Source organism: Chiloscyllium plagiosum, chromosome 34 (assembly GCF_004010195.1).
Source record: "Chiloscyllium plagiosum isolate BGI_BamShark_2017 chromosome 34, ASM401019v2, whole genome shotgun sequence".
Taxonomy (NCBI): domain Eukaryota; kingdom Metazoa; phylum Chordata; class Chondrichthyes; order Orectolobiformes; family Hemiscylliidae; genus Chiloscyllium; species Chiloscyllium plagiosum.
In genome coordinates this window covers 7,659,957-7,677,432 of record NC_057743.1, presented here as the reverse complement: position 1 = coordinate 7,677,432, position 17,476 = coordinate 7,659,957, and the positions used below count along the sequence as shown (strand labels likewise).

Genomic DNA, 17,476 nt, shown 5'->3' with positions numbered 1-17,476 from the left:
TTTTTTTTTTAAAAGTTACATTCTCAAGTGAACTTTAACAAGTGGTGTCAGCCCAGAGGTATTAGCACCCCTCTGTCCTCCTGTCTGTGCCATAATGTTTAGACTGATTCTAATCTAAAAATAAGTTAACAAAGTTTTACATGTACTTTGCAGTTTTTGAGCAAAGTACAATGTAACTCTGCAAGTACAAATTCACCCCACAAACGTATACTTGTATGCGTGCATGTAGGTTTTTGTGTGTGTGTGTGTGCGCGCGCGCACACGTGCGTGTGTCTGTCTGGGGTGGGGGTTTGTGAGCATCGGTGAGAGAGTGTATACATGTAGGGTCCAGGACATCCGACTTCAGGTGACCATCCTCCAAGGCCAACTTCAGGACGGGTATCAGCGAAAAGTGGCCGAGTAGAGGCTGATAGCTAAGTTCGGTACCCATAGGGAGGGCCTCAACCGGGACCTTGGGTTCATGTCACATTCCATTGCACCATATACACACACAGAAACTCCTACACGCACACACACACAGGCACTCCTATAACAGACACTCACTCCTACAGACACACACAGTCCAAACTCTCACATGCACCCTCTCACAGACTTAAACCCCTTTACACTCACACACATACATATACACTCTCACAGACACGTACAAGCCCCCACCCACACACTCCTATACATGCAGTTTTTGAGCAAAGTACAATGTAACTGTGTAAGTACAAATTCACCCCACAAACTTGTGTGTGTGTATATATATAGGCATATATAGGAGTGTGTGTGTGTGTGTATATATAGGAGTGTGTGTGTGTGTGTGTGTGTGGTGCAATGGGGTCACCTGTCGTGTGACATGAACCCAAGGTCCCGGTTGAGGCCATCCCTATGGGTACCAAATTTAGCTATCAGTCCCTGCTTGGTCACATTTCGCTGCTGCCTGTCCCGTTGAACTATAATCTATTGGACTATAATCTGGTGTTGTGTGATTTTTAACTTTGTACACCCCAGTCCAACACCAGCATCTCCATATCTAGGTTAGTTTAGGATGTCTGGTCAGCATGGACGAACTGGACTGAAGGGCCTGTTTCCATCCTGTACATCTCTATGACAACAAGGCCGTAAAACATAGGAGCAGAAATTAGGCCATTCGGTCCATCAAGTCTGCTCCACCATTCAATCATGGTTGCTAAGTTTTTCAACCAGATTCTGCTGCTTTCTCCCTGTAATCTTTCATCTCCTTGACAATCCAGAACCTCTCTCTGTCTTAAAGATACTCAATGACCAGCCCTCAGCTGCCTTCTGCATCAATGAATTCCATAAATTTGTCATTCTCTGGCTGAAAATGCTTTTCCTTATCTCCGTTCTAAAGGGTCTTCCTTTATTCTAAAGCTGTACCCTTGGGTCCTAGTCTCTCCTAACAGAAACATGTTCCCAACGTCCACTCTGTCTAGGCCATTCAGTATTCTGTAAATTTCAATTAGATGCCCCTTCATCCTTCTAAATTCCATCAAGTATTGACCCAGGGTCCTCAAATGTTCCTCATATATGTTAGGCCTTTCATTCCTGGGATCACTTATATTAAACTCCTTAAGACTCATTCCTGGGTCACTCATCCTTCTAAAGTATGAGGCCCACAATCGCTCACAATTCTCTGTGTATGGTCTGACCAGAACCTTATAAAATCTCAGAAGTACATCCCTGCTTTATATATTCTAGTCCTCTTGGAATAAATGCCAACATTATATTTGCATTCCTAACTATTGACTCAACCTGCAAGTTTACCTTAAGAGAATCCAGAACTAGGAGTCCCAAGTCCCTTTGCATTTCAGATTTCTGAATTTTCTCCCCAGTTAGAATATAGTCTTGTCTCCATTCTTCTGACCAAAATGCATGAGCTCACATTTTCCCACTGCCGCTGTATTCCATCTGCCACTTTTATGCCCACTCTCCTAACCTATCAAAATCTTTCTGCAGCCTCCCCAAAACTACCTGTCTCTCTACACCTATCTTTGTATCATCTGCAAATTTAGACAGAATGCCCTCAGTTCCTTCATCTAGATCATTAAGGTTTAGAATCAAAAGTTGTGGTCTTAACATCGACCCTTACAGAACAACACCGGTCACTAGCTACGATGCTGAGAAGGACCCTTTAATCCCCACTCTCTGCTTTATGCCATACATCCAAACTTCTATCCATGCTGGTACCTTGCCTCTGACACCATGGGCCCTTATCTTACTCAGAAACCTCATCAAATGCCTTCGAGAAGTCCAAGTGGCTCTCCTTTGTCTAACCCGCTCAGTACCTCCTCAAAGAATTCTAACAGATTTGTCAGGCAAAACCTACCTTTGATAGAAGCATCCTGACTTTGCCTTATTTTACCACGCATTTCCAAGTGTTCAGAAAACTCATTCTTCACAATGACTCCAAAATCTTACCAACGACTAGGGTCAGGCTAATTGGCCTGTAATTTCCTGACTTTTGCCTTATTCACTTTTTAAACTGGGTTGGGGGAGGGTGCTCATTAGCGATTTTCCGTCCTCTGAAACCCTCCCTGATTTTAGTATTTCCTGAAAGATTACTACTAACGCCTCCACGATCTCTTCAGCTATCTCCTTCAAAACTCTGTGGCTTGGTCCATTTGGTCTAGGTGAATTAACCACCTTCAGTCTTTTCGGTTTTTCCAGTATCTTCTCCTTGGTGATGGTCATCTTACTCACCTCTGCCCTCTACACTCTTGATTTTTGGGACATTACTCATGTCTTCAACCATGAAAACCGACACAAAGTACTTGTTCAGTTCCTCAGCCATTTCTCTGTTCCCATTACTATTTCTCGAGCATCATTTTCCAGCTGCTAAATTTCCACTTTTGCCTCTCTTTTGCCTTTTATATATCTATAGAAACTCTTGCAATCTTTTATATTATTGGCTAGGTTACCTTCATATTTAATCTTCTCCCTCCTTATTTCTTTCCTCATTGTCTTTTTTTGGTCTTTGTAGGCTTCCCACTGCCCTTAGTCCTGTAATATTTGCTTTCTCTTTTCCTTTTATGCTGTCTCTGACTTCCTTCATCAGCCATGGTTGCTTCATGCTCCCTTCAGTATGCTTCTTCTTCTTAGGGATGAATTTTTGATGTGTTCGCCTGAATTACTCCTACAAACTTCTGCCCCTGCTGTTCCACTGTCTTTCATGCTAGGCTCCTCTCTCAGTCAAGTCTGGTCAGCTCATCCCTCATGCCTCTGTATTTGCCTTCATTCAACTGTAATACTGTTATATCTGATTCCAGCTACACCCTCTCAAACTGCAAAGTAAATTTTATAATGATATCATACAAGTCACAGAATCCCTACAGTGTGGAAACAGGCCATTCGGCTCAACAAGTTCACACTAACCCTCGAAAGAGTAACCCACCAAGACTCATTCCCCTACCCTTATATCCTACATTTATCCCAGACACATTCCTGAACACTATGGGCAACTTTAGCAGGGGCAGTTCACCTAACCTGCACATCTTTGGACTGTGGGAGGAAACTGGAGCACTTGGAAGAAACCCACACAGACACAAAGGGAATGTGGAAACTCCACACAGACAGTCACCAGAGCCTGGAATCGAACCAGAGTCCCTAGTGATATGAGGCTGCAACCACCGAGTCAATGTGCACCCCGTGTTATGGTTACTGTCTCCAAAGGCTTCCTTCACCTCAAGCTCCCTTATCAAGTCTGACTCATTGCACAAAACTAAATTCCAAATTGCCTGTCCCTTAGTGGGCTCCACCACAATAACTCTAAAACTTTCAACATTCCCTGCGGCATTATGAAGTTTACAACTGTCTGACACCTTTTACCATTTCATTCACTTTTTTTATTAAGCTAAATTTATATTTCTATAATCAGACTCAGCTTATCCTTCAAGCCCAGTTACGTATTATCTTATGTTCCTGAATCCAAGTCACTGACGCCTATCATAAAAAGCAGTGCTTCCAAAGACAAATCTGGTGGTGTTCCACTCAGTAAGCTGTGAATACCGAAAGCCAGGAAACGTCAACAACGTGGAGCATGTTTTTAAACAAGATTCACACAAGCACCAAGGGGCAAAGTATTTAAAAAGTCATAAATCAGGGCCAAGCTCTGGGCCAAGATCTAGACAGAGGTCAGAGAACACTAGCATTCAAACTGTGTCAATTTTCAAAATGTCAATGAAAATACTACATTTTCAATGTAAGTTATGAAGTTGAGTCATACCAGACTCAAAATGTTAACTCCACTCAAATTTTTCTCTCCACAGATGCTGACAGCCTCATTAGTTTCTCAAGCACTATACATTTGTTGTGAATTTCCAGCATCTGCAATTTTTGGCTTTTATTCCAATATTTGCTCTTGCCTGGGAAGCACTGTAGACTCTGACAACAGCAAAAGATAGAACAGCTCCTAACTTTTTTCTTTATACAGAAGCTCAACAAATTAACCAACAGACTCCCTCAGGGAGTGAATCGAAAGAGCAAATGTAAAGTTACAACCTGAATTGTGAAAATATAATGGTTTATTGATAAGATATAAAAAGGGAAACCAATTGCAAATTTACTAAGAATTGGAAATACACACTAAAAACGCAAAATTACTTCAACAGAACCAATTATACTGCTTTACAGTCATCCCAGCAGGGAAAATCAAACTGAGCACTACTGGTGCCTTATTTTATCACAACTGAAGCTTCCAACCTCACAGATTTAATATTGCAAAGACCTCCTGCTTCCAAGTTCATAACATTGTCTATCCTCTGCCTTAGCCAGCTTGTTACTGAAACATTCATTCATGCTTTTTGTTATTTTTTAAATATTAAATTATTCTAATAATCTTCTGGCTGATCTCCCAGCACTCCACACTCTACAAACATAACTTCTTTCATAACTCCACTGTGGTCTTATATCCCCTTTGCTACTTTTGTCAGGAAGTTAGCTATCACAACACATCTCATTTATCTCTCGTGTCATCCTCACATATCCACTGTAACTTGCTTCCAACCACTCTGGCACCCATCATCCAACCACACCCTGACAGACCTCACTTTCTGCTGCCCTCTATTTTGTCCTTTAAAAGAGAGCTCTCTCGTTATTCAGCTCTGATCCAACCACAAAATACTGACATTTTGTTTTCTGGGATGTCACTTTTAAGAGTTCCTTGCACTCTCGCATATTCAATTGTGTTATGATCTGTATACGGAATTGTTAGCACACATGTTAGATGACATGCCCTCTAACTTTTGCTGTCGCTTCCTGGATCTCAGAGATCCAAGCATACTTCTAACCTCCAGAACTGAAAGTCAACGAGTTCACAAGTCAATCAGGATGCACAGACCCTCCAAGCGCTGTATGGCTGCAAAGCTTAGAGGGAACATTGATCTTAGCACTCACATTTCAAAGTCCTCTATTTTCTTCCATAGATCTTCATATATTGTCAAGGTTTCTGGGAAGACAAGAATATTTTTCAATTCATGTGTGGATCGTGAGTGTCACTTCCTGGATAACTATTTTTCGCCTATCTCTAATTGTCTTCAAGGTGGTGCTGTAAGTTGCCTTCTTGAACCGCTGCAGTTCATGTGCTGCAGGTAGCCCCACATTGCCATAAAGGAAGGAATTCCAGATTTGTGACCCAGCTGCAGTGAAGGAATCGTTATATATTTCCAAGTCAGGATGGTGCATGGCTTGAAGGGAAGCTTGCAGATTGGTTTTTCTGCAGCCTTCTAGATGGAAGAGATTGGAAGGTGCTGTCTGAGGTTCCAATGCCAAGGTCAATGCTAGGTGGTGTAACCAGTCTCTTTTTTTTGAGAATTTGTAGTGATTGTTACAACTGAGTGGTTTACTAGGTCATTTCAGAGGGCAGTTTCAAAGTCAACCACATTGTTGTGGGTCTTGCGTCACATGTCGGCCAGACCAAGGTGAAGATAGTAGATTTCCGACAATCAACAGTAGTTTCATGGTCATCATAAGACTCAATTTCAAATATTTATTGAATTCAAATTCTGCCATGGCAAGATTCGAACCCTCATACCCACAATATGACCAAATTCTTGGATTAATAATCTACTCATAATACCATTACATCATTGCCTCCCCACAAAGAGAGTAGAAGAGCATTTTATGAATATTTTTTCCTGTTGCAAGCTTGAGTTACATTGTTGATAACATGGTCTTCATTTTCACAAAATTATTTTTGGTCACTTCTATCCCTCTTCTAACTCTGTATGCCTTCTGTCATTTTCTGCTATCATTTATTTTATATTGACAAATATATACACTTGTTCTAACGTGACACCATTTAACTCAAGCTAGTTTGAGATATTTCTTTTGGCAACTGAAGACATGAGACACTGTGGGCCATCAACAGCAGCCAAAGTGTACTTAAACAAATTGCACTCTTGCACAATTTGCAACCTAATGGACTGGCATATCCCCATTCTACAACTGCTATCAACCAGGGGATCAACCATTGGACTCATCCACCGCCAAACCACAACAACCCGACGGTCGGAGGAGGAGCGTCTTATCTTCCGACTGGGAACCCTCCAACCGCAGGGGATGAACTTGGACTTCACCAGTTTCTTCATCCCCCCTCCCCCCACCTTGTCTCAGCCGGATCCTTCCAGCCCGGCACCGCCTTCCTGACCTGCAGTCTTCTTCTTGACCTCTCCGCCTCCACCCTACTCCGACCTATCACCCTCACCTTGACCTCTTTCCACCTATCACATTTCCAACTCCCCTCCTCCAAGTCCCTCCTCCCTACCTTTTATCTTCTCCTGCTGAACACTCTCTGCTCATTCCTGAAGAAGGGCCTGTGCCCGAAACGTCGAATCTCCTGTTCCCTGGATGCTGCCTGACCTGCTGTGCTGTTCCAGCAATAAAGTTTCAACTTTGATCTCCAGCATCTGCAGACCTCACTTTCTCCACCAGGGGATCAACCCTAGCATTGCTTCTAATTATTCCAGTTTTGTGGCTTTTTTGGTCTTCATGTGCAATTATCTTGTAAATTTCTAGATTTTATATGAAACAATATTTTTAGGGCCTCTTCTGATTCTGCGAGTAGCACTATGACATCAGTATATTGCTCACTTATTAATCTTTTGCCTTCAATCGAAGAAAGCATATATTTCTGAATATTTGTTTCGAAACAGTACCCCACCTCATCATAGTCCTCTCTTCACTTGAAAAATATCAATTTTTTTTCTTCCAATTTGACACGTGAGATTCATCTCAAGCTTTCCTTAACTATCCAGATCACATTTCAGCTACACGTTTATGACATTTAATTAGCATGATTAAACTATTTTATTTAAATAGTCTTGATGCACATGTGATTAGTCTCATTTACATCTAGATATTTATCCAAGATTATTTTTGGGTTAATTATTCTCTATTGAGATTCAGGACTGTGTTTCACCAATTTCTGCTTCAAATGTACTATAATATCTTTTAATGAAGAGATGACATATTGATTTATACTTTTAAAACAACCACATTGCATTGTTTTTGGTTACATAGGTGAGAACCCTAAAACCTCCAAATTAAACTGATCTTTCATCTCTCTGTCAATCAACCCTGAAGTATCACAATGGCATATAAGTCCTCCCCCAACCTCTCTGCTGCTCTTATTCTGGCCATTTGAACACCCACCATATCACTTTCCTCTAAATTTTAGAAGTGCTATATTGATGCCATCTATTCTTGTCTAACACGATGCACAACTGCTCAGATTATGGATAGAAGAAAACATATTTTTTACTGCGTATTACTAGCAATGAAGATTAATTGAAAATTGATGCTCACTTGAGACTCCTGAGAGGTAATGTTTCCTCTCAGGAAAGGAATTTCCTAACGGAATGAGTCTCAAAGTCTAAAATCAATTGCAGATAATAGCCAATATGCAAAACTAAGCTGAACAAGTAGGAATTGCTCAATTGTCCATGCTTACCAGAGCCTCGCCAAACAAGTCAATGGCAAAACTAGCCTCTCTGAAAGCTTTTTCAGTCAGTGGCTCTGGCTCTCCTGTGATTCCACTTCTTGGTGTAGGTGAAGAGTCCGGGTTTACTGCAGTTGACTCATTAACCTCCAACTGTGGTATGCCAAATAATTCTGCAGGTTTGCGTTGAGCTGGGAGTGGCCTCTCATCATAGGGAAGTGAGCTGGTATCGACCTGAGGGAGGACCACAAAGAAAAAAGTTAGAATTGTGGCAATCAGCTTCAGACAGGTTTCCTGCTTACAGACACACACACACACAACACACACCCCACAAACACACTCAGACACATACACGCACACAGACCCATGCACATACACACAGACACACACACACAGACACGTTACAGAACATGGTCATGGATACAGTTCTCCTTCCTTATTGGATATGTATGGGACAGGTTAATTATTTGGCCCCAGAATCCTGGATTGGACTTAGCACTCAGAGCTCACATGTCACTATTCCTAATTTGGCAGAAAAAATGTTTCAAACATAAAGCGGATTGTCTAAAGAGATTTGCCAATCACTTCATGAAAAACACAGCTTTAGATTTTGTTTGTGACACGTTCTCCCATGCAGATGTTCCAATCCATATATTTGAGTCCAACTTCTCTAACATGACAGAATTGAAAATTAAACAGAACATATATTTAAGTTAACTGCTTTCAGTATTACTTTGGTGCCAGAGAATCAATATTGCAATTTTCCTATTTTAGCTAAATAAAGTAATCTGCAGAGGGGAAGAAGTATTTCCTTGGAATAAGCAGCTATAACAGAATTAAGGACTGAGTGGTGACACAGTATATTGAACCTCAACTTACCAAAACACAAAAACTATAATAGTTACAGGGAACACCAGGGTTGACCCCCGTAGTAACTTATTGTGCCTTGAATCAGCAGAATACTTCTCTATGTCAGTCATACTGTTTAAAATATGTTGGCAGAAGGACTGGCCCAATGGAACAAGGAGAGAGAGAGAGAGAGAGAGAGACAGATAGAGAGAGTGGGAGAGATAGAGATAGAGAGAGATAGAGAGAGAGATATATATATATAGAGAGAGAGAGAGAAGGAAAAGACTCAAAGTCTCCAGTGGAGAGCAGAACATCAAGCTCTAATTCTTTCACATCTCACAGGCACAGCATCACAGAGGTACACAGCATGAAAACAAGCCCTTCAGCCCAACTCATCTATGCCAACCAGGTTTCCTAAACTGAACTATTCTCATTTACCTGCATTTGGCCCATATCCCTCTAAACCTTTTCAATCCACATAACGGTCAAATACTCTTAAATGTTCTAACTGTATCCACCTCTACCACTTCCTCTGGCAGCTCATTCCATATACGTGCCACCCTCTGCATAAAAATATTTCCCCTCAGGTCCCTTTGAAATCTTTTTCCCCTCACCTGAAACCTATGCCCTCTAGTTTTGAACTCCTCTACTCTGGGGAAAAGACCTTGGCTATTCACCATATCTATGCCCCTCATGATTTTATAAATCTTTATAAGGTCACCCCTCAGCCTTCTACACTCCAGGAGACAAAGTCCCAGCCTACCCAGCCTCCCCTTAACTCAAGCTCTCTAGTTTCAGTAACATCCTTGTAAGTCTTCTGTGACCTTACTACGGCTTTACAAGGTGTATTTTGTCCTTGTTTTTGAAGAGGTTTTAAAGCAGAGGAGATGAGCTCTCTATTGAAAGCCAATAAAAATTATACAACTGGTGAGGCCTTGGGTTTTTTTCCTAAAATGCTGGGACAATAGAAACAGCCTGAATAAATGGGCAAGCTCCCTCAGAACCAAGATTTTTTTAGTTTCAGTTGCAGCATTTGCTGGATCTTGAAGCTGGGTGGAAGCCTCAGTACGTCTCAACCTACTACTCAGAGGTATCTTGATGCTTTTCCTGTTGCTGGAGTTGCATGTTCTTTTGAATTTGTTCTTCTGAATTTGCCTTTGGCAAGCGTGTGTTTAGGGAATGTTACTATATTGGAACCTTTAATTAATAAGCTGTTGTTTTGTTACGTTTTCCAACACAGTTAAGTTTTTTTCAATTTCTTATTTCTTTTGTTGTACCTTAACTATAGTGTATGAAAAAAAATGTTTTGCTTATGTTACGACATGGGATAAACACTCCAATAATTTAAACCAGCAAGACAGAAATGATTTATTCCGTGCAATAATCTGTAAAAATTAGAGAGGCCAAGAACTATTTAAAGTAAAAATTAACAACTTCATTTCTTAAAGTATAACAGAGAATAATTAACTAACAACTATTTACAACTCCTTCCTCTAACCTATCTTTTACTTTCCCTTCTATAATACTCATCCAATAAAACCCCTGAGTAAGATTGACCAAAAATTCAGAATTCAAAACCAGACAGCTATCAAATTTTCTCTTTGTATCTTCCGCTGTAGACTTTTTTCTTCTTTGGGATTTCTGTTTCACAGGTCATTAACCGATAAAGGTACCTTTAAGAGAGCTGTGTTTTGGACAGATTGTACATGCTGATAGCTTAGCAGTTCTCAACTGTTCACGTTTTCCTGGTCTTATACCCCCAAAGCATCGGATTGTATCATTGTTTTTTAATACTGTCAATATACTAAATTCAAACTTGCTTGGAGCTTGGTATTTTTTGGGATATAATTTAAACTGATTGGCCTAATTCAAATTTGTTTTTGTCTCCAGGCAACCAGCTACACTAACTGCTAGACTAAAAGGTTACATTGTATCTTGTTTAGAACACTTGGTGCTGTCAGGTAGTTCTGCTAGTTTTTAACTTTCCTAAAGGTAGAGTACACCCACATCTTCATAACACTTGACATCAAATAGTTTGGCCAATTGAATTGCAACTGGAATGCAACACCTGGTGTTTGTATTTTAAACAAGTAAAAGTTAGGGTCCGTGTTTCCTTCTTAATGTATTTTTAGGTGGTTTGGTCTGGTCCATTACACTGCAATCTATCCAGTTCAATCATATCCTTCTTATAGCAGGGCAATCATAATTGCATGCAGTAATCCAAATGTGGCTTTAACAATGTACTGTAAAGCTGGAACATTTTGTCCCAACTCCTGTACTCAATGCTCTGACCGATGAAAGCAAGCATGCCAAATGCCTTATACCCTGTCTAGCTATAATGCCACTTTCAAGGAACTATGTAACTGTACTCCAGGTCTCTCTGATCAACAACTCCCCATGGCCCTACCATTTACTGTGCATGCCCTGCTCTAGTTTGTCTTACCAAAATGTAACACGTTGCATTTATTCTGGATGTCGGTTTGCTTGCTGAGCTACAAGGTTCATTTTCAGACACTTCGTCACCATCCTAAGTAAAATCATCAGTGAGCCTCTGGATGAAGCACTGGTGGCATAGCCCTCTTTTTATGTGTGCATTTGGGTTTCCTTGGGATCCCAGGCTCACTGCTGACACTACCTAGTATGGTGACAAAACATCTGAAAATGAACCTTGCAGCTCAGTGAGCAAGCCTACACCCAGAATCACAACCTGAGCTACAAATTTTTTCAAAACTCATTAACCTTGCATTTATGTTTTAACCTCCATCTGCCATTCCTGGCCCAGTTGATAAAAACTCTGTTGTATTCTTGGATAACCTCTTTCACTGTCCACTACAATACCAATTTTGGTGTCATTCCCAAACTTACTATCCATGTCTCCTATAAACTCATCCAAATAAATGACTAACAATAGTGGATCCAGCACTGAACTGTGTAGTCACAGGCCTTCAGTTTTAAAAAAAACCCTCCACCACCACCATCATCTGTCCTACCATCAAGCCAATTTTGTGTCCAACTAGCTAGCCCTCACTGGATCCCATGTGATCTAACTTAACCAACCAGTCGATCATGTGGCATATCGTCGAAGGCCTTGTTAAAATTCATGTAAATAATGTCTACTGTAATGGCCTCATTTAACTTCTTGGTCAATTCTTCAAAAAAACTCAATCAAATTTGAGAGACATGATTTCCCATGCACAAAGTCATGCTGACTGCAAAGAGCCAGTTAAAGCATTGCTAGGAGAAGGCAGAAAGTAGGTTATCGGCTTGCCTCCTCAAACTAATGATTGGGCCATGTAATGTGACACAGCAGTAAAGGTGAAGCTTCAAAGATTACCACATATCTTGCTGCATTTCTGCTACATCTTTTGAGAGACTGCTTTAAAAGTGTTAATGCTTCTGCAGATGGAGGAATTTTCCAACTAGTCATCAATACACCAGTTAACAGTCAATAGACACTCAGTTCAAAGCTGCTTAAAAATTAAAACTTAAGTGTTAGAAAACAGACAGAGCTGGGTGTTTACTGTAAACGAGTGAAGCTAAAGTTGGCATGGTCGCAGAAAACCATGAAGTGCTTCTTCATGAAAGAAACATGACTGGTCTGAATTTAACCTGAAGGTCACCACACCTCAAAGTGAGAGGTTCAGAAGGTGAGATCTTCTTGATCACCTTCATAACTGCCAGAAACTTCCCCCACTTAGACCTACAGACCTCCTCACACTTTAAAATATAGTATCATAAAGAGCAGTTGATCGCATTTCCCACTGTTTTGATGTAAGCTGGCAATTTTTTTCCTGTGTTAAATTTCATTTGTAATGTATTCACCCATTCCACCAACCTAAATTATCTTGAAGTTTCATACTTTTATCACCGTACACTACTACAGCAAGTTTCATGTCATCTGCAAGTTGCAAAATTGTATCCTATTACTCCAAGTCTTCAATATATTAAAAACAGAAATGGTTTTGGAGTGTATGAATACCCTGTCCATTTTTTAAACCTGTTAGCTAATTTGGTATCCATTCTGCTATTTCCTCTGTTACCCCCGTGTTTTAATTTGTTATGTAGCCCTTTATTAAATACATTTTCAAAGGCCCTTTTCACCTCCTCATCAAAAAAAAACTAAAAATTGCGAAGCAGCCTTTGTCATTTACATATACTAAAGTACGGAATTGATCAATTGACATTACATTGTGACATTTGATTTGCACATGTCATAGTGGATGACAGAAATAACAACAGACGAAGAAACTGAGCCCTTCCTTGATTCAACTGACTTCCAAGTCAAAATGTCGAGAAAAAACCCACTATCATTAAAATCGAATTGTAATATTTCTTGTCTTGTTCAATATTAATCTTTTTCAATATTATTAGTATCCAAATATAGGGCGATGGCTTTTGTACAAATGGGAAGTTCTACTCATGTACAGATTCTCCTTTCTAGAATGAGCCAGTACATCGATCTTTATCATTAGTCTAAATCCTTCCTTCCTAAGTGAGTGACCAAGCTGTTATAGGAAAATGCGTACCCTTCGAGAAGGTAATCGAGCAGGTGGAGTAGAAGAAAACTGCTGCGATATGGGAGACCATTGTGGCTTTCCAGGGGTCTGATATGGCCTGAGGCTTTCTTCAGATGACTCCTGCAGATGGGTTTTCACAGTTGGTGCAGATTTAGGTCCCAATACCATTTGCTGCTGTTGAATTCTATTAAGATGATCCACTGGTTCAAGAGGAATCTCAGGAAACTTTCGGATCTGGAGAGCAAAAATCGTCAGCCTTTTTAAGCAAAGAATTATATTTAACATACAGTCACTGATATATTACTTGCTAAACTACACGTCTTTAAATATTACATAACACAACTTGAAGTTGCCTTCTCTAATCTCAACAGATTTAGCTTCCAATTTAGAAGGCAATAACTTGGAATATCAACTATTCCAATTTTCTGGGCTCAGTTCCTAATCTGCACTCAGTTAACATGGACAGCAGATATGACATACCATGTGTGTGCACCCAGAAAAGAACAGAACAACTTGCATTTATATAGCATTTACTTAAAATCTCAGGATGCCCCAAGTACCTTTAAGGTCAATTGAGCCAAGTTTGAACAATAGTTACTCATGCCACTTAGGAAACACAGTAACCAATTTGCACAGATCAAAAGAACTGAGCAAATAAATCAGTCCCAGTAATGGTGGCGGAAGGATGAATATTGACCAAAACACAATGTAGTACTCCTATGCTTTTCTTATGTATAGTAACAGGCAATCTTTGAACGGCCACAGATTATGCAGCACTGCACTGTCGACCTGAACTAGATGCTTAAACTTCTGGAATAAACTTGAATTCACAGTCTTGAACCCAATTAATCAATTCTCCAGCTTACAAATATCATGCAGTGTGATCTATTGACAATTATACAATGATAAGTGTTGAGTTTAGTCAGAGTAGGATTGTCAGGATATATTACCACATGGATGATGCACAAGTTAATTTTGTCCACTCAACATGTATTAAGACTATTCAGGGAAGGAGGAAAAATGGGTGTTGAGTACTTTTTGAATAGTATGTTTCCCAAATTTAAAAATAATGATTAAGCTTTGTCACAGGCAGTGCTGACATTCAATTACTGGAGCTCCACAATCAAAAGGCCAGAAGGAAATTGCAACAAGCAACATTGCTCATTTCCAATGCAGCCCCAGGTGCAAGGTACCTCCAGCAGGCTATTGCTACATGAACATATTAAACAGAACCCATTTTCTTTGTGATTTTTATTACAGTGAAATGTAAAATAAACTCTCTCCAACAGCAAATTGGAGACTCACATCTGGCTCATCATCGGAGGCAAATCACTGTTTATTTAGGGAGGGTAGGCAGGTGATTTTTTATTCATTCACTGAATGTGGGCATCGTTAACTAAGCCAGCATTTATTGCTCAGCCCTAATTGGCAGTTGGGAGTCAACCAGATTGCTGGGTCTGGAGTCACATGCAGGCCAGACCAGGCGAGGATGAAAATCCCCTTCCCTGAAAGACATTAGATTTTTCATATAAAAGATCATAGCACTAATCTACACTGACCATTCCCATGTCCAGCAAGCTATGTAGCTCAAGTTGCTGATAAACCTTCATCCTATAATCATCCATTTGCTGTTTCTTCTGTTTAGCCAGGTCATAGTCCTCCTTCTCAATTGCACAGCGCTTTTCCACCTCATAACGGCCCAGACGCTCTCCTACCTGAACAAAATAAATAGTTATCTACAAGCTCAAATTATCAACATTCAAAAAGTCCTTTGTCAAACAAATATACAAATGATTCTCTTGACAGAAGTGCAAGATGAGCATGAACATTGATTAAGAGATATTCATTACTTGACAACTTGTGGGTGAAGATCATCCACCTGAAACGTTAATTCCTTTTTTCTCTGAGCAGATGCTGCCTGATCTGCTGAATGTTTTCCAGCTTAATCTGCTTTTACTTCAGACTTGAAGCATTGGTATCTCTGCTGTTTTTCCTTTTGTTCTCATTTGCATTTGGGACATGGGCATCACTAGCTGGCCAACATTTACTTGCCTGTCCCTAACTGCCCTTTGGAAGGTAGTGGTGAGCTGCCTTCTTCAATTGCAATAGCCCATGTGCAATAGGTAGACCCACAATACCACGAGGGACGGAATTCCAGGATTTCTACTCTGTGAGAGTGAAAGAACAGTGATATATTTACAAGTCAGGATGCTGAGTGGCTTGGAGGAGAACTTGCAGGCCATGGCATTCCCATGTATCTCCTGCCCTTATGTTAAAGTACTGATTTGAGACGGCCCAGGGAATCCCTAATGGACTTGACCTGTAAGCCTCTCTTGGTTCGTCCCAGAGATCATACTCTTTGGTAGTCTGGAATGAAAAAACCTCTTACAGACAGTTTATTTTAATTTTAGTCTTCCCCTTTATTTGCCAATAGTATCACTGTTACAACATAACACTGATACCTATAACTTAAAAATGTGTTGCTGGAAAAGTGCAACAGGTCAGGCAGCATCAAAGGAGAAGGAGAATCGACATTTTGGGCATAAGCCCTTCTTCAGGAATGAAGGGCTTATGCCCGAAACGTCAACTCTCCTTCTCCTTTGATGCTGCCTGACCTGCTGCGCTTTTCCAGCAAAACATTTTTAAGCTCTGATCCCCAGCATCTGCTGTCCTCACTTTCTCCTAACTGATACCTATAAGCTAGGTTAGTAAGGTTCCAAAACCTTGAGTAGGGTACCAGCTCTTCCTTTAAGAGTCCTCGCAGGCTACTCTCTCCTGTCTCAAGCAAGCTTACTTTATACAAAATTTTACAAAAGCACTACATGTTCTTAATTAGACAGACAACATTGGAATGGCAATAATTCGTAAGAAAGAAAAGTCAGGTGCCTGTGGGCGAGATAAGTCCCTATCATAAAAAGGTATCAGTTCAAAGTCTGTGTGAAGATTTGTAGCTCGGGTGCTCATTGTTGTGGTTCTGTTCGCCGAGCTGGGAATTTGTGTTGCAGACGTTTCGTCCCCTGTCGAGGTGACATACTCAGTGCTTGGGAGCCTCCTGTGAAGCGCTTCTGTGATGTTTCCTCCAGCATTTATAGTGGTTTCAATCTGCCGCTTCCGGTTGTCAGTTCCAGCTGTCCGTTGCAGTGGTCGATATATTGGGTCCAGGTCGATGTACTTATTGATTGAATCTGTGGATGAGTGCCATGCCTCTAGGAATTCCCTGGCTGTTCTCTGTTTGGCTTGTCCTATAATAGTAGTGTTGTCCCAGTCGAATTCATGTTGCTTGTCATCTGCGTGTGTGGCTACTAAGGATAGCTGGTCGTGTCGTTTCGTGGCTAGTTGGTGTTCATGGATGTGGATCGTTAGCTGTCTTCCTGTTTGTCCTATATAGTGTTTAGTGTGGTACTCAGTGTAGTTCCAGTAGTGACCACTGTTCCCACTGGACCCTCTGAGCTAAAGAACTACTGGCCGATTTGATTGATTAACAACTCTCTGAAGTGTACCCTCCTGTCCAGAAAGGACTAAAGTCCATCCTTTGTCCAGTTAGCTGCAGGAAAAGTGTCAGGAGTGAGCGTGTATTCTCACCAACATTTCCGGTGCCATTTGAAATTATCCACCTTTGTAAATGTTTTAAACATTCTCTCCACCCCTTTTCCTTTAGACATTATTTTCTAGTCTTATATTAGGATAATTAAAACTACCACGTTATCTGTTTTTCTAGCATTTTTCTTTCATTGTAAATAGTTAAAAAACTAATGCGGTGAAATTTTCTGTATTGGGTGGAACAAAGATTTTACAATTTCTGCTCTTCTTCAAGATTGCTCATTTATTTATGTTAGAGAGCAATTTTAGGCACGATAACCTAAGCATATGCTGAATTTGGATGGTGTATTCTGTTACCAGGTAGTCTAGTGAAGCTACAGATAATGGGCAAGGGTTTATGAAATGGCCAAAAGATGAAATCCTAATTCTTTGCAACCAATAACTGGAAGAATTTCTGACTCATTCAACACTGCATGTTAAATGGGAGATTTGACAAAAAGACAACAGATAGCTTACGAGCTGTGATGAGGAGTTCAAGTCGGAGGTATTCAGCATACATGCAACTTTAAATGTTGTTGCCATGGTAAATCATGTGCACCAGCATTAAAGAAGGTGAAGGATGTATTGCTAGGGT

At 40.5% G+C, this 17,476-nt stretch overlaps 1 protein-coding gene across 1 annotated transcript in view; it reads right to left on the bottom strand.

The window, feature by feature from the left end:
- Positions 1–17,476, bottom strand: part of cep104 (centrosomal protein 104) — a 226,267-nt gene that overhangs the window by 193,755 nt on the left and 15,036 nt on the right. Inside the window, exons 3-5 of the mRNA XM_043675400.1 lie at positions 14,862–15,017; positions 13,312–13,536; positions 7,949–8,170 (exon numbers count right to left, since the gene is read on the bottom strand). Coding sequence (XP_043531335.1) covers positions 7,949–8,170; positions 13,312–13,536; positions 14,862–15,017 — 603 coding nt within the window. The remainder of the gene's footprint in view (positions 1–7,948; positions 8,171–13,311; positions 13,537–14,861; positions 15,018–17,476) is intronic.